We start from the raw sequence: 21,018 nt of genomic DNA on the forward strand, positions 1-21,018 counted from the left end.
GGAAGGGGGCGAAATTGTATCAGACGTTTGGAAAGATGGAAATCACATCCATCCATGACCCACCCAACGGTCATGCCATTACAACTGTTGCCACTTGCGGCCGGATAGCAGTATAATACAAGTCATGCCACATCAGCAGCATATGAATGAGCAACAAAGTTTTGGGTGAGTGGTAGTGGTGCTTAAGCGCTTAGAAATTAACAGCATTCCAATCAATTTGAACTGTTGATCTATTTTACAAAAATCCTAACCTCCATTAATTTATTTTAGAGAAAATTACATGATTACCCTCTTCCTCCTCCATTGTTTCCCTGGCCGTCTCGATCAGTGAGACTCTTCTGCAATCCTTATTCTCCCCATCCAATCTGTACCTCAAGGGTTCGTCTTCCGATAACAGTTCCAAGAGCACAACCCCAAAAGCAAACACGTCGGATTTCTGAGTTCCGATCCCGGTCGCCTGAAATTCCGGCGACATGTAACCTCTCGTACCTTCGAATCTCATGCTCCGACTCTGCTCTCTTCAATCTCGACAAGAACTACGACGAGGATTTCGGGACCTCTGTATACTCGGGGATCTCTCCGCAGAGTTCTACCATGCCGAAATGACAGAACCTCGCATGAATCGTTGGTTGATCTGTGACGATCACGCCGGTACTCTTGATATGGTTGTGGACGAAATTCTGGTTCAACTGAAATGAGTTGTGGATGTAATCGAGCCCTTTGGCGATATCGATGGCCACCTACATTCGCGACATCCAGTTGGAGAGGATAGCCGTTCGCGGAGCCTGGAATCTTATATGGAGTGTCGCAACCTACGCTGGAAGACGATGGCGTCCTTGTCGTGGAGGGAGCAACGCCAGGCAGCCGACGAAGTGGAGTAGCATGTTTGGCCCGGAGGTTGTTGGTTGCGACGCATATTTCGGAAAAATCATAGATGTTGGGGTTATCAGGCAAGGATCATTCAAGGCGAAGATGTTTACCTTTCGGTGAAAGTAATAAATATCTCTCAAATTCATTAAAACCAAATTTACCGTGGAGATTTATTGTAGCGTCCAAAAGGCAGCAGCGACCTTTTAGCCCAAAATTTTTCTACTTTTCTACCTGTCATTCGTAATCGGACACTCACTTTCATCTAATCATCTCTCCCCCATCCACACACACACACACTCTGCGGACTCTGCACACACACACCCTCTCTCTCTGCATCCCGGCATGGATGTGAGATTCTCTGCTAAAGCTCAAACTCTAACGTTAGTTTCATGCGTCCGTGCTACCCCATCTTCTTATTCATCTGCTCCGGCGTTATATTGTACTTCATATTCCTCCTGCTCTACCCGATGTTGTAATGTTCGGAGAGAGTTCCTAGGTTGTATCCACCGGTTAAGATCTCCTGGCATTCGCTTTCGAAGGAAAAAGAAATTTGGTGTTCAAATTCGACCTGCGCGGCGGTTTTTCAGAGCTGAATTGTATTCGAAACCGATTATCTTCATTGGCACTATCGCCACCATAGCTGCTTTCACTGCCGTCTACTTGAATTTTACCAGAAGAAAAAAGAGTTCGAGAAAGGTGAATAAAGGAATTTCTTTTTTTTCTTATATGGTGTGGAGAATCTTGTTGAAATTTGAAAATGTTTGCATTATTCTATTAGCTTTACTTGATTGAAGGTTCAGCTCCTCTCCCCCCATTTCCCAACCTCTGCAATCCAACCTTCTTTCTATAGTGAGTGAGGTTTCGAGGGTTTAAGCTCTGTAAACCGTGAAAACTTCAGGGTTTAGTTTATCTAGTTGATTCTAAATGAAGTTATAAAAACGCGACAATCAGTTTAGATACTCTACGTTCTGTTTGATGTTTTATAACTGTAAGATTACCTAGAAAGACTTCTACATGCTTTTTCCACACAAATTCGTCTCCCCATTTCACCATCACTATTTGTGCTATAAGCATAATTTGTTGGGTTCTGATTTGATACTTTTACTTGTGGAAGAAGGGGTGGAAAAACCTACTCAGAGGATAGAACTATGTGCACCACTTTGACAAGTGATCTATATTTAACCGAGGCCAATTACAAACTTATACATCTCATAAAAATATCACAGAGGATAGCTAGCATGCTTCATGCCATTCTTGTTTTGCTATCACATTTTAATTACTGTGTGACAGAATACATCTAGCATAAAGGAGAAAGTATCTTGTTATGTCAATCTGTGAGCTATGGAAACCTTTTTTGTTAACAAAGAATTGGTATCATTGTGTTATTACCTTTCGACTGGCATATTACAAAAGGCGCTGTACGTTATGGTGGGCAATTGGTAGAAAGTTTCATTATCTGCATTTAAGAATTTTGGGTGAATTTCCTTTTGACTTTGAGGAGGCATCATTGTTCTAATACTAATGCCAGTTTCAATTATGTAGCTTTCAGTCCCAGAAGATTCTCATAGCCTGGAAGGTCTTTCATTGTCCAAAGAAGGGACAGTTTTCACAAAGCTTGGTTTCGAGAGTAGGATTATAGCTTTTGGAAAACTCAATGGGGAGGATCCTATGAAAAGAGAAAAGGCTACAGCTGAGGAAACTTGCCAAAATGGACAGATTGTTGAGGAAGAAGAGGTGCAATTATCACAGTGTCAGATGACTACTATGATGCATGAGGAAACTCTCAGCACAAAATCATTGAAATCACCTGGTTCTGGTGTTCATCCACGTGATATGAGGAAAAATATATATACAGAAGAAACAGAAGGTATGGACTTAACTATTCCTTCTTTGGTGCTTGATGAAGTTGTTCCACTGGGAGAAGTAAAATTTGCAATGGAGATTCTAGATTTACCATTGGAAGAAGCCGAAAAGGAAGTTGGTCTGGGCTCTGAATTGCCTAGACTAAAGGTCGAGTCTGTATATGGTGCTTCTACTCCTCCTGAAAGGGTTGCACTTGCAAAAACAGTTCAAGGCTACAAAGCAAAGCATGAAGGGGGTCGAGGGAGTGAAGTTAAAATTTCTGGATGTAATTTCTTCAGACAATCTGTTAGAGAGGATATTTACACATTTTATGAAGGAAAACCCGCTGGATTGAGATCTGCGTCAAATTTCAATGGTATGAAAGCAATATCTCCTTATGTGTTCTTTGCCCATGGCAGTAACTTTCTTCATTGATAAGGACCAATAGACTAAATGAAGCCAAAAAATCAGTACATGATTCTCACACTACTGCAGGTTGTGCCTTGGAAATATACACAATTCATTGTTTTTCTTTGTTGTTCTATTTTTGTTCCAATTTTATTCTCTTGCTGCACATGGTGATATTATGGGTTCCCAGAATTTTGTGGCTTCAGATCTAATAACTTTATTTAAAGTTCATCCGTTTAATTTGTAGAGTATCTTGAAGGGCTAATACCGAGAGCACATTATAAAGCAGGCTCATTTCATGGAAGAAAGGACTTAAAAAAAGGAAGGGAATTTATGCGAGATATGGGGGAAAGAGCTCTGGCTAAAAATGGTGATAAAAATTTAGCTCAGTTGGATCAACGTAATGGGGTCCATAATGGTGATAAGCATGATGCGTCAGAGAACTTGATTGCTTACAATCGTATGCTGAGGGATGGAAGGTAACACCTGTTGAGCTGTACTACAGTCTCTTCACTTTGTATGATAAGCCTTTGGCAACAGATACACTTCTAATTTACAAGCTTGGATCAAGATGAAGCAAGTCTGAAACAGAGTTATTTAAGTTTTAAATTTTGATGTCTATGATTTATACATTGTGATGGTGTCTATTCTAAGTAGCCTATACTTGAACTTTGATGTCAGGCTAACCGACTGTGTAACATTGCTGGAAGACATGGAACAAAGGGGCTTGTTGGATATGAATGAAGTAAGTGTCTCCATTTACTTCATCTGTCACTTATCTTTTTTATTTGGCGATTTGAGTTCTCTCCCACTTACAGAAGTAGTCTAATTTTGATGATTTTTTTTTTATTAGATTTATCATGCTAAGTTCTTTAAGGCCTGCAAAAGTCAAAAGGCTGTCAAAGAAGCATTTCGTTTTACGAAGCTGGTAGTTAATCCAACACTGAGTACATTCAATATGCTGTTGTCTGTGTGTGCAAATTCTCAAGATTCAGATGGTAAAGAAATTTCAGTGTCAACTTTTTGCATGCGCTGATTTTCCTAGACTATACTCTATCATAATTCAACATAACAATTATGTTACTGAGATTTAATATTAAACTCCTCATTTTTTTTCCTGCACGTAGGTGCTTTTGAAGCTCTGCAGCTTGTCAAGGAGGCTGGAATGAAACCTGATTGCAAACTTTACACTACCCTAATATCAACTTGTGCTAAAAGTGGGAAAGTTGATGCTATGTTTGAAGTATGTCCACTTCCTTTTTGAGTTTCTGTTAGTCACTATAAATAATTACTTGTCAGGCAACCATGCTCTCACCCCCACTCCCCAAAAAAAAAACACACACACACACATGCAAAAAATATAAACAAAGATGTGTGCCTTTTTTTTTTTTTTTTTTAATAGGTAGGGAGGGGACGTTGATAACAGCTAGGAGGCTCGAACTCAAGACCTCCTGGTGAGCATGGACTTGTTGCGCACCACAGCTCACCAACTGCGCTAGGCAATTGTTGTTGTGCCTTTTCTTAATGGAACATGAATTGACATAGTTTGATCTTTGGTGTTTGTATGCCTCATGTGTTACTCCCTCCATCTTGCAAAGATTGTCTTATTTGGAGTTTTTCTATGTCCCATTTTGTATGTCAATTACCTTATTAAAAGCTTTAAAACCTTTTGACTTGCCTGTATTACCCATAGCTTGTCTAATGCGTTATAGACAGGGAGACGATAGTGCATTAAAAGAGTGAAAGATTATAATAAATGCATGAAGGGTAAAGTTGAAAGATTAGAAAAAAGTTATTAGAGTAATTAATGCAATGCCAACTTTTCTTAAAAAAGTGAGATTGGTCAAAATGTAGTCACTGGGAGATGAAGGGAGTAATTTTTTTTTTCCCATGGGCGATTAGGATTACTAGAAATTCCTTGCTTTGGAAATTAATTGCTGAGAATCTACAGAACCAGAGCAAAGAGGTTTAAAAGTTCAATAGAATTACCATGAACCCTGAGGTTGTCACAAAAGAAGTGACTTCAATAGAATTACCATGAAGCCTGAGGTTGTCACAAAAGAAGTTGTGACAACTCTGTGATCATTGAAACAGCATTATAAACTACCCATCTTTTGCTTTATGGGGCCCTCTGTTAGTTGTAAACTCACACAGTTCAGACACATGTTCTCGTTACAACTGCTTATCCCAAAAGCTTGAGCTGTTAAGTAAGGGCAGCAACAACGTATATCAATACCCCCGCACATGCAGGCCTGTACACACATGGCCCCCGGAAACACCATCATGTGGCACCGAGGGGAGAAAGTGTTGGGGAACCTTGTTGCTCTTCCTAGGGATCACACCCTCAACCTCCCTGCTTTGATTCCATGTTACAACTGTTTATCCTAAAAGCTCAAGCTGTTAATTAAGGGTAACAACAATATATATCAACATATAACAACTTTTTTTTTTAAATAAATTCAAATGACCTTATCATTATAGGAGATATCAATATGTGCTCATATTTTCCCATATTCATTTGACTGTATTCCTAGGTTTTTCATGAAATGATTAATGCCGGAGTGGAACCAAATGCTCATACATATGGAGCGCTGATCGATGGTTGTGCCAAAGCTGGACAAGTTGCTAAGGCATTCGGTGCCTATGGGATCATGAGATCCAAGGTACCTATAGCAGGGAATATATTCTTATTTATTTTTATGTATTCCTTGACTTGTGTATTAAACAAGATCCAAGCATGTTAAGGGGTAAAACCTATGACCTTTGATACTGAAGATCTGGCTCTGAAAATCATCTTTATCCTCAACATAATTTGGCAGCTAAAAAGTAAGAATGAGATTCATGTGTTAGCAAGACTAGATTCATTATTTCCTTCGAACAAGGATGTGGTTGCTTTTTTCTTCTTGTTTTTGCATTGGTATCAGAAATAAACCTTCATGCTGAACAAGGTGTTTTATGCAGTAGAAAGTGAAGCCAGACCGAGTTGTTTTCAATGCACTTATCACTGCTTGTGGACAATCAGGCGCAGTAGATCGGGCCTTCGATGTTTTAGCAGAAATGAGGTTTGAACCACGTCCTGTAGACCCCGATCACGTCACTGTTGGTGCTTTGATAAAAACATGCACACAAGCTCGACAAGTGAGGGACTTCTCCTGTTCTCCTTCCCACTTTCACCCTTTATCCTTTCGTGAAAATGAACAGCTGTGTTTTAACATTTAATACATTGTGATTTTTCCTGGTGTTCTAACTAAAACAAGAACTTGCTAATTTTTAGGTTGATCGAGCTAAAGAGGTATACAATATGATGCATGAATATAAGATCAAGGGCACCCCGGAGGTTTACACTATTGCTGTTAATAGTTGCAGCCAGAAGGGTGATTTGGAATTTGCATTAAGAGTATATGATGATATGACTAGAAATGGTGTGGTTCCTGATGAGGTATTCCTTTTCAGTTCAGAAATTTGACATTACATCTTTGGTATTCTTGTCCTTATCCTTGATTTAAGATTTGTAACTCGGCATGTATCCTGTTGAACGGAGGCCTTCAGATGCCCCAGTATAGAGGAGTGACTTGAACCAAAAGAGCCGGGGGCTGACCTAAAATAACCATAGAAGAAGTGGTGAGGAAAGACATGCTTAGCTTAGGCCTCGTATCTTGCATGGCTTCGAATAAATTTGATTGGGGAGCAAGGATCCATGTGGCCGACCCCATTTAGTTGGGATAAGGCTATGTTGTTGTTGTTGTTTGTTGTACTTAGCATCCATCCTGTTATGCCGAAAATGCTGCCTTTCATAATAAAGTAAAAAAAAAAGGACATACCCAGTGCACGAGGCTCCTACCACTGCGTGGTCTGGGGAAGGATCATAATGTACACAGCCTTAACCCCCACTTCGCAGAGAGGCTATTTCCTGACTCAAACCCACCACTTGGTCACAATAAGGCAACCTTACCGTTGCACCAAGATCCACCCTATGCATTTTATATTAAAGTTTTTATTTTAAACTCTAGAGTACTGTTATTATGTAATAGATTTTTCAATCATTTCCGTTGCCATCAATTCACCGTTCTTCTTGTATATATATGTGTGTGTGTGTGTGTGTATCACAGACACATGCATATTTTCCTAAAGGGGAACCTACGAACAAGTTTCAGTTAAAAAAAAATACTAATAATTGAAGACATTTTAAGTTTTACTAAGGAAGTACGCCAGGAGATATAAAAGGAAAAGGGTCAAACAGAAAGCATTAATTTCCTTTGCTTGCTGAGTGAGCACTAGAAAGATTCTAGCAATTGCACTGCAGGACTCAGCAAAGTATGGAAGTATACTGTGGATCAGTCAATTGCTGCCAGTGAATTGTAGGATCCAGTGTGTTGTAAACTTTTGAATGGTCCAGCCAACTCTTGAAATTATGTCTGACAGACTGAGTGGTCATGAAGAAGATCAGTATTGGGCTAAGACCGAAGAAATGGATAGGCTCTCCAGATGGGTTAGCACTAGCTTGAGAGGTTTATGACAGATGGGTTTTTGAGATTGCTTAACAGGATCACGGTAGTTTCCATGTCTGCAATTGGGTGATTGGTTTCTGAAGTGAATTGACCATGAATGATGATCTGATATTTATTCAGGAACTGGAATCTCAACACCTTGTTCTTTAGGTTCTTTATGTGTTTTAGGGATGGCTTTTTGTTGGTGTCATTGTTCTTGGGACATTTTTGGAAATACTATTATTCCCATAGAGGGCCTCATACTCTACTTGTTTTATTGGATCACTTTCGTGAAGGATGTTTGATGTTTCATTTTATCTGAATTTTGCAGAAAGTAGTCATTCTTATCTTTTCTACATTTTCTAGGAGACTCTGCGAGGTAGCTATCTGTAGGTTTAAAGAAAATACCTTGGTTTGTCTCCTGCCCTTCAAATTCAATTAGCAGAAATTCGAGTCGTTGCAAAATAAAGGTGCAAGTCTAAGTGCTGAATTCTATTTGACCCTTAGGTAACCACGGACCAACAGGAATGAGAGGAGTAATCAGACCTAGTGTGAGAACAGTTCAAAGAGCCTATTCGGCTCCAACAGAGATTGGGAATTCCATCAGAGCTGAGATAATGTCAATTCATATGGGTTTAGGGTTTGCATTGAGGGAGAGTTTTGATAACATATTGGTTGGTGGGGTTCCGGCAACTATCATAGCTATGGGTAGCATCTACCATTGTGGATCCTTGGTTTGCACATTATCAGGCGGATCAGATCCCCCTTGCTTCTTAGATGAACTGCTTGTTCAACTGGAAGCCAAGATCAGGAAATGAGACTGCAGATATTGGCTAGAGGAGGAATCTTTGATTTTCTTATTGCTCTCTCTCTCTTACATTTTAATAAGGTCTATGTTATTATTTATTCATTAAATAAATGAAGGTGAAAGTCTGCAGGGTCTGATTCAATTTCACATCTTCATTGTCTAGTAGTGAATGAAGTGTCTGTTGGGGGACTTCAATGCTGCCGATTTTTTCATGGACATGGCTGACCTTATGTTGTATTATGCTTCTAAGAGGGGGGGATCTGTGAATCACTTATTTGGCTTTGTCTTGTGACTGCGGCATATGGTTTTATTTTTGGTAGTTGATGTTCAATGAGGTTCAGTTGGGTTTTGGTTTGTGCTTGTGCTAAAATGCTGAGCTTTTAGTGTGGGAATGTAATGTCCATCTTTTAGGAGCTTCATAGTTTTGCATGGGATTTTGTTTTCTTTTTAGGGGATATCTCGTTCTCTCATTGCTTCATAGTGGACATTGAATTCCGCAATTTCCTTACTGTCCCTGGATTTGATTATACTTTCTGATATGGCATTCTTTTGCACTGTAATTGTTGCTTAAGAAAGTTTATGGCCTCCTTTTCATGCAGATGTTCCTCAGTGCACTGATTGATGTTGCTGGGCATGCTGGAAAAATCGATGTTGCCTTTGATATACTTCAAGTTGCCAAAAAACAAGGATTTCAGCTTGGAAATGTATCATTCAGCTCATTGATGGGAGCCTGTAGCAATGTATGTTCCATTTGTTGGTTTCTGTAAATCTATCATTGTTTGTTTGGTTAGCTAGTACACACACCAGGACATTGAAGACCTGCCTCAGCTTACACCTACCAATCTTGGTCAGATAGTTTTTTTTTTCGACATTGGAGACTTGTCACAAACAGTTGTGACATGAATCATGATTTGTTTCATTATAAAAATTATGTTCTGATAAGATAGAATGTTGAAAAGTTGCCCCTTCTTATTTCAGGCAAAAAACTGGAAGAAGGCACTGGAGCTATATGAGGATATTAAGGCCATGGGGTTGCACCCGACTGTTTCAACAATGAATGCTTTGATCACTGCCTTGTGTATGTATATCGATGGTTTCCTTTTTAACCTAGTCTGATTGAATTTGAGTATGACCATTCTACTACTAAAGTTATATTTGTTACTTCAGTGTCCTTCCTTTTTGTTGTTACTAACCCCTTTGCACTGGCGCACACATAGACAAATTAGTGTTTAAATTAACTCATCTTTTTTATGTATTGTTCAAAAATCACTCCTTAAGAACCTTTTATCACTTTTTCCCCCCCTTAAAAACCCTTCATCACTTCTTTTTTATACCTTTCTTTTAATAGCTTGAACCCTTTAATGCTTGTTTGTCCTCTTTCCATGAGAAACTTTAAGTGCCTTGATGCAGAATATATTGCCTAGTTTGGGTGTTGGAGGCCAATTTCATGAGCCAGATGTCCCAAGTGGTGAGTCCGCCTGACCAGGTCAGCCCAAACCCTCAAATTGAATGTCCAGCTCAGCAATCTAATTAACCATTTGGTAGATTTACTTATTCCTTCGAATCTAATATTTTGGACTTTAATGAGCGAAGGAATAATAGCCAAGTGGATTATCCCTGTAAATCCCCCCGACACCCAAATGAGAGCAATGCTTTGTCTTGGTGGGTGAGCCATGAAAAGGTTATTTGTGTCAGGTTATAAGGAGAACGAGGAGAAATTTACTTTCCTCAGGATTGTCTATTATGCATTGCAAAAGAGAAAACTGCATATAATCTTTTCATCCAGTGTGGTTTCATTGGGGATGTCTGGACCTAATTCTTAGGCCTCTTAAGACTTTAGAGTCAATTCTAAATCTTATTTGAATTTAGAAGTTGGTTCACCAAGGCAAGTGGGCCAAACTTCTGTGATAATTTGTCTGGTTTGTTGCTATTTGGACTACTTGGGAACAAATAATTTAAACACCCCCCAACCCAAAAAAAAAAGAAAAGAAAGAGGGGGGGTGTGGAGAAAGGAGTAATTGAATGTTAAAGGGAGGGAGAGATCATGCACGGAGTTCTTTTGCATCATCTTGTTAAGGGCAGCCAGGTGGGCTGTTACATTAGAAGACTTTTGAGGGTTACCCAATTGATTTCTCCCAAGACATTGGAACCATGTTGTATTTCCTTGGTGCCCACCCAGCAGAACCATCATGAAGGAAGCTAATGGATTCCCTGGTATTTCCAGCAGAATTGAAGATGATATTCACTTCTTTGTCTCTGATTCATTTGATGCCGGAGTTTTTGTGTTTTGGAAGCTTATTCCATCTTTTATAACATGAGCTTTTGCAAAGAAATAAACAGCTGGATAATTGAGGATAAGAAAAATATAGTCTGAGATCATGGTCATACATTTTCCAGTTTGGCTGACTGTGCTTGTTGTTCCAAGTAGTTGCTATGAATCAATTTGAAATAGGGAGCGCTGCTGGTCTTTGCATCATTTGTAGCAGATGTTTTGCTTCCTTCCCCTCCCCCACCCCCTCTTTCTTTTCGTCAGCAACACCACCAGATTATATAGTCATTTCTCAGAAAGAATACAATTACAAATATTATGAGATCATAAACCCCCAAAAGCTATATGATTTATACAAAATCTGTGTAACTGACAACTACCCAAAGCCTTGATTACATCAATCAAAGTACATGCCCAGCTAGAAGAAACAAGTCCTATCTAGCTCAACAAATTCTTTACATGCCATAACTCAGTCAAAGGTATCTGTCAATATCAGCACAACTTCTAGGTATAACTCTACAATTGTCTTGAAATACCCTTCTGTTTCTATCCTTCCATAAACCCCAAATGGCTGCAAACAGTAGAATGCCTCATAATATCTTGCCTCTTTTCCATGATGCCTTGCTTAGTTCTTGGCCTTCTATTCCTACCTCTGTTAAAAAAAAAAAAAACAAAAAAAAAAAAAAAAAAAAAAAAACAAAAACAAAAACAAAAACAAAAAAAACAAAATAATAATAATAATAATAATAAATTATTGTAGTGATTTTTCATGGGTTTGCCTATACCCCCCCCCCCCTTCAAAAGAAAGAAGAGAAAAGAAAAGAGATAAAAATATCATCCAGTGTGTTCTCAACATTTTGGCAGCCACTGTCCTTTCCTGGACATGATTGAATCAACTCAGTTGACTTTCTCCCCCATCTGGTCACCTAATTGGTGCCAGGTTCTTGTCAATGCGCTTCTTTTCCAATTCTATTCTTTCTATTCTTGCCACTCATAACTCATCCATCTATTTCTTCCCCCCCCCTTCTTTTAATTATTCATATTTTACTTCACAAACCCTGACTGGCCTTGTAGCTGTCTTATAAAATTTCCCCTTCAATTCTAGTAGTGGTCGATGTTATGTACATGTACTGCAAGGGTATTTATGTCTTATCCCCTGCATTACAGTTGCTGGTGATGTTCTATGTTAGTGATCACAATAGGGGAGTGTACATATCGTGATATAGGTTAGCTTAGTTGGTAGTTAGCTGTTAGTTACTTTTATTCCTCTTGTAATTAGACATTGACTGTTAGGATTCCTACTGACAGTCTTAGTGTTAATAAACTGCAGGGTACCACGATAGACTAAGTTGAATCTATCGTGGTTTAACAATTCTCTTCTCTTCTTCTCCCATTGTTCTCTCTCTCTCTCTTCTACTTGGCAGGTACTGGTTTCAGATCCTGATTTGCTATAGTCGCAATGCCTATTAATCATTATGTACTTATCATAGACTCATAGTCTTCTTTGGTTGGATTCTTACATCTGGGCTATTTCAAAATCTCTTCAATTTTGACTTTTTAATAACGAAGTTCTACTTTGAAACTGATGGCAAGGTTACCTTGACAATCATTGGATGTCTTCAATGGTGAAGTTGATAGAACCAGCAGATCTATCAAACCAAGAAAACTCAAATCTAATATGTTAGGAATATTTCAGCTGGAAACATGGCCAATGGATCAATTAAGTTAGAGAATTTATAGATGGAAAATGGATTAAGGTATAGTGGTTTTAACATCCTAATCCAGTGGATTTATAACACAGCTGTAAGTATACCCATGCTTTATGGGGCAGAAATGTGGAACAATACAAAAAATTGAAATACATAATTGGGGGTAGCTGAGATAGAGCTGTTGAGATTGATGAATTGCCATGGAATGATAGAATCAGAAATGAATGCTTCCAAGGAACTTATGAATGGTACCGCCAATGGTTGAGACGGTTATGATGGTTCAGTATGTGCACCAAGAACCACAAAAAGAACCGGGGGGGGGGGGGATGGTGTAAGACGTTGATTAAAAAGACGAAGTGAAGGCTCATAATGACTTGGTTTTAAGTGGTAAGAGAAATACAACATTTCCACTCTTGTGAAAAAGAATGGTATGCTAATGACCTTTATTATTCGTCAGTCATCTATTTCTACATCCCTTTATGCTCAGATTATTGCAAATCAGTATACAAAATCACATAATTGGACATTGTTTCAGGTGATGGGAACCAACTGCAGGAGGCTGTAGAGGTCCTTTCTGAAATGAAGAGATCTGGCATATTCCCCAATGCCATCACATACTCTGTTCTTTTAATAGCAAGTGAAAAGTAATGTTCCTTATGTTTGTCTATAGATAATGGCTGCATTTTTCCTTGATGTCATAGGTTCTGAATTTTACTTTCTGTATTTGTAGAAAGGATGAACTAGAACTCGGCTTTTTGCTGCTATCTCAAGCCAAAAAGGATGGTGTTATCCCAAGCCTCAGTATGTGCAGATGTATGACTGGTGAGTATCTTGGCATGTCCAGTTAATGAGGTGTCTTTTATCTTCAACAGTTCATGGATTTTTTTTTTTTGGCCTTTATATTTTGCTTTTCTTTTGAGCTAAAATTTTTTTGTTGTATTTTTTTTTTTTTGGTGGGACCATTGCGTTGGACTTGAAATGTGCTTTTATGAAACTTCAATTGGATGATGGTCTTTGGGATCATGTTGTGTTGAATGGTCTTTTCTGGGTCCATTTTATCGATTACCTGGGATCTCTTGGAAGGTATGTGCTTACGGAGGTTTGAGAAGGCTTATTCACTTGGCGAGCCCATCGTTTCTTTCAACTCTGGGATACCTCAAATTGACAGTAAATGGTATCTTTCCTTTTTTTTTCCAAGAATGCGGATTGGTATCCTTTTTCGTTGTGGAGAATTTGATATTTTTTGTTCAATTTGGATAATGTGCAAATTCATCAAAAGATATGTATTGAAACTCTATTCCTATCAATCAGATTGATCTTTTCAACCATTTGTCATGCTTGTACATTATGCATCATTTATCGGGCAGCATGATCATGTTTCACTTTGATATTTCCATTCATCTTAATGAATTTTTTGGCTTAATGATGCAGTACCCCTTCATTGATCTGTCAAATTGGATTATGTTCTTCAATCTTGTCGCAATATTGATGAATCCCTTTTCAAGGAATAGAGAATTGATGAACCTGGCTATAAAGAGAAATTAGTGAGTTTTATTGAGGGGTGGTGGTATGAAACTGGACAATTAAAGGATCTATAATTCTAGTTTTGGAGAAGTGGATTCATGTGGAAAATCCTGGTTCAATTTTTTGAGTGTTCTAACATGTAGACAAGTTCCTGGTTCAATTTCTTACTCTATCTCTCTCTTTTTTTTTTTTTTTTGGGGGGGGGTGTGGGAGTGTGCGGGGGAGGGAGTGTTAGTGACAAACAGCATACTAAGGAGAAGTGTAAAGGGGATTGTACATATCGGAGGTGCCAAAACTCTGAAAAAGAAAAGAAGAAAGAGAGAGGAAGGACCTTTTGAGAGGAAAGGGGAAAGGGAAGGGGAGAGCAAGAAACCTCCACCTCCTTGAGTGAAGAGATCCTCCTAGGGCCAAAACAGAATCCACATTACCAATCACACTTTCCATTCCTTCCTCAAAAGGAAAACCCATACTATGGAACAGCACACCAAAGGTCCAACCACCCCCCACCATCAAATGTTACCCCATTCCACTGTTCAACTCTATTCAAAGTTATACTTTTTGTAAGCTCTAACCTATGCATTTCTTTTCTCATCGCTTCCGCCAAAGTTATTTTAAGTTTGACTCCTGCTCTTTAGCCCCATCTGTATTATAGTACTCCTTACCTGTTCATTCAGATGTCTTCGTTGCACATGCCCATACCACCTCAAATGACACCTCACCTTATCATGTATTGGAGCTACTCCTGAATTGCCTCTAATGTATTCATTCCTTATCTTTTCTAGTTTTACCACTTATCCATCTCAACATCCTCATCTCAGCTATGCTAATTTTGTTTATATGTGGTTTCTTCATCACCCAAAACTCTGCTCCCTACATCATTGGTGACCTTATAGCTATCCTATAAAATTTACCTCCGAGTTTAAATGAAGCGCCTTCCATTTCATTACCCTGCTCTGATCCTATGTGCAACATCCTTTCTCTCTCTCTCTCTCTCTCTCTCCCCTTCATTTATGATTGAACCTAGGTATTTAAAATTTCACGTATCTCCTGTTGTCAATTCTAACCTCCCCATTTTTAAAGGGCAATTTGATCATATCATATGGGGCAACGGTATTAAAACAATATTTTTGCTTTTAGGAGTTTCTGTCGTACAATTTATTATTCAAGTGCAATTTTTATTGTGAGCAGAGAGAACCTGGGGTGGGCAGGAAGATCTGCTAGGCAGAGTAGTCGCTTTGCAGCAGGGTGGTTGTAGATCAGGGATCAATGCATGTATGAACCCTAATAAAATATTGAGGGTCTTGCTCAGAGAAAACATGGATTTGGTTGGGTTATGCTGTGGGTCACTGGAAGAAATGGCTGTTTAGTCACACTGTGATCCTGTTGAATTGGGCATCACCTTATCTGCAAATTGATTCAGAAATCTCCGTATTCAATGTTAAATCTGGAAATTTCGGAAGCAAGGTTTCTGATACTGTTGACATTGTGCTACCGCTCTGCATTCAATTTTGATGTTGTCTTAAAGCTCTTGAGGCAATTCATACGGCAACACTGTTACCATCAGTATTGTTCTTCCACGAGCATTAAAATTGAATCATTCACTTGCAGGACATCAATGGCCTTAAATGTCTACCGTGAGACAATTGCAGCTGGTGTTGTGCCTACTATGGAAGTCTTCTACCAAGTTTTGGGATGCCTACAGCTTCCCCATGATACTTCTCTGCGAGAGAGGCTTGTTGAGAATCTGGGTGTGGGTACTGATTCTTCAAGATGCTCAAACATATACTCATTGATTGATGGATTTGGAGAATATGACCCACGTTCTTTTTCCCTATTTGAGGTCAGTGGGATACTAAAACAATTCTTTATCCTGAACTTGGTTATTGTTATAAACATCACTGTGAAATCTACTGAACATGTTACTGAATTTTAGGAAGCTGCATCACTTGGAGTTGTTCCTTTGGTGTCTTTTAAAGAAAGCCCTATTGTTGTTGATGCTAGGAATCTTCCAATTCATGCTGCTAAGGTAAGCTAGTTTAAAACCATAGGGTTAATATGTTGGTTATTGCTTCAATGATATTTAGAGTTGCATTTTGCATCATACAAAGAACTCTGAGATCCATTCAGATTGAAATAAACAGCCAAGAAGGGGGAAAGTATAAATTTTTCACAAACAAAAAACCAAAGCTCCTGACAGCTGATGACGGCATGACCATCATATTTGTTGCAGCACCAAAAACCAGAACCAAAACCTGTACTTATATTGAATTCTCACTTTACAGGGTTATCTCCCTGACTAACCAACTCCTCAGATTCAACTCTTTAACTAAAAATAGGAGATATTCAACGCACGATCAGCCGGAACCATCCTCCTCGATCTAGTGAAGCCAATAACCAGTCCATGATCTAACGGTGCAAAATCAGCGACAAAAGTTCATTTTGAAGGTGCAACTTGGAGGCATGAATTCGACTGGTTAACGATCAAAAGATCAACCAGTTTATGCTCTTCCGCGGGTTGCTTTTCTACTATTTTAGGATTATGAACAGTATCTGTGAACAATAACATGAAGTAAAAAGAGGGCTAGGTGAAAATCCCACAGCTCACACACTTTCACAAATAAAATTCTATTCAATGTGTAATCTGGTAGAGTTTACATCCTTGTGTAAAAAAAAAAATTCAAAAGTAGAAACCTAACAAACTTCAAATGCTTCAAACAAATACTAGCAGAATTAAATAACCACTAAGTTACCCAGTGGAGTTATATGCTAACTGTGGCTGGACTAACATTAATTAGATTCAAACTCTATCTAGCTAATAAGTATCCTAATCTAACTCAAACACTTGAGACACCAATCTTGTGTACTCCTACGTGCCTAAAATTTGGGAATTATAATTGGTCCCATTACCAATAAAAGATTTTGAAACAAAATCCCATGACCAATTTACTGTTGGGCTAGGCCTACATTAAACCTCCTTTACCGGTGCATTTAGAGATCTTCATTTTGCCTGTCCATGTGACGTCAAGTGGCTTTCTGTCAAATTATCATATATAGAAGCTACATTAACCCACTAACCAGAGAATTCATCTCCATACTTAAACCCTATCTGTAAAATGAGCTACAAAACCAGTTCCAGAAGATGACCAGTTTCATCTGTTAACAGATTGAAAAACCTATAGATCCATAAAAAGAGGAGACGCAAGCCAGATGTTTGATCAATTGCGATTGTCAAATCACCATCTGAATCATTTCCTTGTACCTATAAAATGAATTGTCTAATCCTTCAGCCCCATAAAGAGCAACCCAGTGCATGAGGCTTCCTTTCTCTAGAAAATATCACCTTGAGAAATAAAATCCTTGCAACTCCCAAAACTGTGTTGAATTAATATTTACTTTTCTTGTGAAAAAACCATGTGTGCATTTACCATGGAAGGAGGATTAACAGCAATTCTGCAAACAACTGAGGCCACTGATAGTGGCAAGCTAGAGATAGTGGGATGAATGATTGCCGCGGAGAGAATTGAAATGTAATCTCATGCATAGTTGCCTTGGTCGCCTAGGCAGGCGCCTTGGACACCTTGGCGACCTTGTTGGTGTCGCCTTGCATCCAGGCCCTCTCCAACTCTTTGGGTCGCCTGGACACCGTGACAGCTATGATCTCATATCCATCCAATCTTACCTTGGTTGTGAAAAAATCGTCGTTTCTTTGAGTGAAAATAAGTTAGTGCCATTCTCCTGCTAATTTGGCCCACATCATGAATGTCCTTCTGTATGATCACATTGTAGATCTGTTATTAATCTGAAGTAGTTTCCCTTTGTCTTCCAGTTACCTCATGTTATAGAATTTTCATTGGGCTTATTCAGTTACACATTTCTTCTAAATATGATGATCTTTAACGCTGTCATCCTTCTCTTATTTCTGAATTCATGTTTAAAACTGGTCAGGTGTACCTCTTAACAGTCTTGAAAGGTCTCAAGCATCGGTTTGCTGCTGGTAATACTTCCTGAATATTTCTTCCTTGACTTACTTATATAAAAAAACACACTTCATGATAATTGTTACTGAATTTTTGAGTTGGCAATGGGGACGGCAAGATTGGAATGGCCTTGCCCTTGCTCTTTAACAGATTGGGGGATATTTTTCAGAATTTAACGTGTGGAATTACCTAATTCTCCCTATCTAGACGAGTAAACAGGGAGAGTAGGACCTTCTTACCCTTGTACTCCCCATTTAGCTGGATGGGTAAATGAGTCTTACCCTTACCCTCCAAACTAGGGACAGGTAAGGCAGGTTAGCTGGTATTCATTGCTTCACACATGCACTTTTTTTTTAATTAACGACGGATATCCAGGCCTTTGGCTTGACTAGTCCCACGGGCTCATATTGACCCCACAACCACATGGACTGGGTCATACTGAGGTTGAATGAGAACCATTCAACTTTCACTAAAAGCAGTGAAGAGCACTAAACACCTCCGTGTGAGTGGCCCCAAGGAGATAAAAGGAGTCAAACTCATAACCAGACGCTTTATTAGGCAAAGGTCCTTTGCCAACGCTGCTACCCCCTTGGACACACACACACACACTAATGCAGTTCACTTGAACTGTGAACTGCATTACACACACAACTCGTTTCCATTCTGGTTAAGAGAAGAATTTCTTTTCTAAACCAAAATGTTCTTAAGTTTATTTTTCAACCGATTTTCATGCTTTATACTTTTGTTGGATAATCCTTTTGCACTGAAATTTATCAAAAAAGTAGTCAATGATGTGGACAACATGTCCATAAATTTTGGCACCAACTAAGCTGCCACATAGCTGATCTTTAGGACCATGTGGACAAGATTATCTGAACAGGCTGTGAAAGGGGCCTTCCCTTATTGTTAAGGTCAACAATTTGTGACTGCTTCACCTAGTTATGTAGGTGATCCCTTCGATTTCAGATCGTTGGAGCAATGATATTTCCAGTTCAGCCGTTGGATAGACAAGGGGCCTCTTGTATGGAACATGTATCAAATTTCATTGACCTCTACGTTTTGTGGCTCATATATTTTACTGCTCCTCTTTATTACCAATTGTCTAACCATTTTAATCTCCCCCCCACCCCTTCCCTCAGATAATTCTTCAATATGGCAAAATATTTTTTGAATGAAATTTTCTATGGGCAGAAGGTGACCTTGGCTGCATGTGGACCCTCTTCCCAGTTCTGACAAAGCTGACATATGAAACAAAATAGTAGTCATATCGTTAGCTTTTATTTGTTTATCTGTAAATTTTTTATTAGAGGTCTGATGTATAAGAATGATGATGTCATTATTGACAATTTAGAAATCATTGATTGGCAAACAATCTGTTCATGCATGGATTTTGTAACTCACCTTTGTGTGCAGGTGCAAGGCTGCCCAACGTAATCATCTTGCTGCCTGTTGAGAAGAGACAAATTACATCCCCCAAAGGAGATAAACCAATTAACCTGGCAGGAAAGTGAGTCATTTTTCTTTTTCTAAATTATAACATGTTTCTGAATCTTAATGTACTCTATTTACTGGCTTTGCAGTTGCACCTTCAATACTTATTATTATAGGAGATTCATTGCACAAAAACTAAAGAAAACCCTCCGGTTCTCGACCTAACAAATACTTAGAATATATTTTGCAAAAAGTGTGGAAAGTGATCTCCATAAAATATAGAGTAGGGGTTTTGTCAAATACAAATGGCACAAGCTGCATACCGCATGTTAATTGATGGACAAACCCTTCAACCTAAGGCTCTGTTTGCTTGCAAGGGGAATTTAAAGGGAAGGGAAGTGGAATTTTCATACTTAAAAAAAGAATGTTTATAATCATTACCCCATGTGATTCATGTGATTATATAAATTACTTGATTTTTTTAACCATATTTGGTAATGATACATTTTACGTATAACTTTTATGGGAGAGGGATAGGTATGCCGCCGATATCAAGTATGCTAGCGGATAGCACCAATAGGAACACATGATGGAGTATCATTCAGGAAGGATATGACGGTCATTTCAGAAAAAGGGAAGAGAGAGATAGACACAATGGGTGCTAGCATACTTGATATCGGCGGCATACCCAACCTTTTCCCAACTTTTATTTTACATATTATAGCAAAGGGTTTTGGTTGTAAAGTAAAGTGAAATTTTATAACCAAATATGGAAATGATTTGAAGTGTTGATATAGTCACATGGGGTAATGATTACATATATTTCCTTTTTAAGTATGAGAATTTCACTTCCTTTCCCTTTAATTCCCCTTGCAACCAAACATAGCCCAAGCATTTTATTTTAATGATTCTGGTACTATTGTCTAGAAACTGGTAAAAGTTAATTAACTACATCTGCCATTCCATTCGCCCTTTTTTATGCTTTAGTAATTAACACTTGCCACATCTGCTCAACAGAATGGGTCAAGAAACTGGCGCCATGCTGCGGAGGCTGAGACTACCTTACCAAGGAAATGAATCATATGGGAAAATCAGAATTAATGGGCTTGCTTTGAAACGGTGGTTTCAACCCAAGCTTCATGCCCCCTTCAGTGGGAAACCAGCAAAATTGAGCTCATCGCAAACACGTTTGGGCGAAGGAATCAGTGATCAGCGACGTAACATCCGAGCCGGCAATCTATCTCTGGAGTGGAACCTTGATGCAGACATCAGAAGAAGAGAAAACTAATGATGCAGACATTGATAAATAGAAGAGAGCACTAAGTAGGGATTTTTTACCAATTAGGATATGCGGGAATGTATGAAATCTCATTTCTACCCATCTTACCCAATCTAAGGCCATGGACCCAAGCGGGCCACAAGTCAAGATTCACCCCTTGTATCTGAAGACAATAAAAAAAGTGAGTTTTATGGATTAGATTCTATTACAGAATGATATAGTATTGTTTAATTACGCTCTCTGTTTAAGAAATTTAGTGAAATATAATTTGTATATTAGGATTACAAGCCTTGGCACACCCTTGGAGGGTAAGGGTAAGTTCCTACCAGTACATTAGAAGGTAATGGAGATTTGTCTTCATAAGAGGGTACCAAAGGCCAATATCCAACCATACCCTTTTGGGTCTTGCCCTCT

At 38.8% G+C, this 21,018-nt stretch overlaps 1 protein-coding gene across 4 annotated transcripts; it reads left to right on the plus strand.

The window, feature by feature from the left end:
* The first annotated feature begins 202 nt into the window (after window positions 1–202).
* Window positions 203–20,838, plus strand: LOC122083989 (pentatricopeptide repeat-containing protein MRL1, chloroplastic). Of its 4 annotated transcripts, none has more exons than XM_042651958.1 (19): window positions 205–1,566; window positions 2,413–3,088; window positions 3,368–3,599; window positions 3,802–3,865; window positions 3,974–4,118; window positions 4,248–4,363; window positions 5,655–5,783; window positions 6,085–6,258; window positions 6,395–6,559; window positions 9,015–9,155; window positions 9,394–9,493; window positions 12,929–13,037; window positions 13,124–13,215; window positions 13,477–13,567; window positions 15,526–15,757; window positions 15,851–15,943; window positions 17,863–17,911; window positions 19,308–19,401; window positions 20,343–20,838. In XM_042651958.1, the coding sequence occupies exons 1-19, from the start codon at window positions 1,213–1,215 to the stop codon at window positions 20,611–20,613; spliced, it is 3,327 nt and encodes a 1,108-aa protein (XP_042507892.1). In that variant the 5' UTR covers window positions 205–1,212; the 3' UTR covers window positions 20,614–20,838. The 4 variants fall into 4 exon arrangements, with proteins under 4 accessions (XP_042507895.1, XP_042507892.1, XP_042507893.1 ...); XM_042651959.1 differs by having other exon boundaries at window positions 3,407–3,599; XM_042651960.1 differs by having other exon boundaries at window positions 206–1,566; window positions 3,410–3,599.
* Window positions 20,839–21,018: the final 180 nt, after the last annotated feature.

The sequence above is a fragment of the Macadamia integrifolia genome, chromosome 7 (assembly GCF_013358625.1).
Source record: "Macadamia integrifolia cultivar HAES 741 chromosome 7, SCU_Mint_v3, whole genome shotgun sequence".
In the NCBI taxonomy this organism is placed as follows: domain Eukaryota; kingdom Viridiplantae; phylum Streptophyta; class Magnoliopsida; order Proteales; family Proteaceae; genus Macadamia; species Macadamia integrifolia.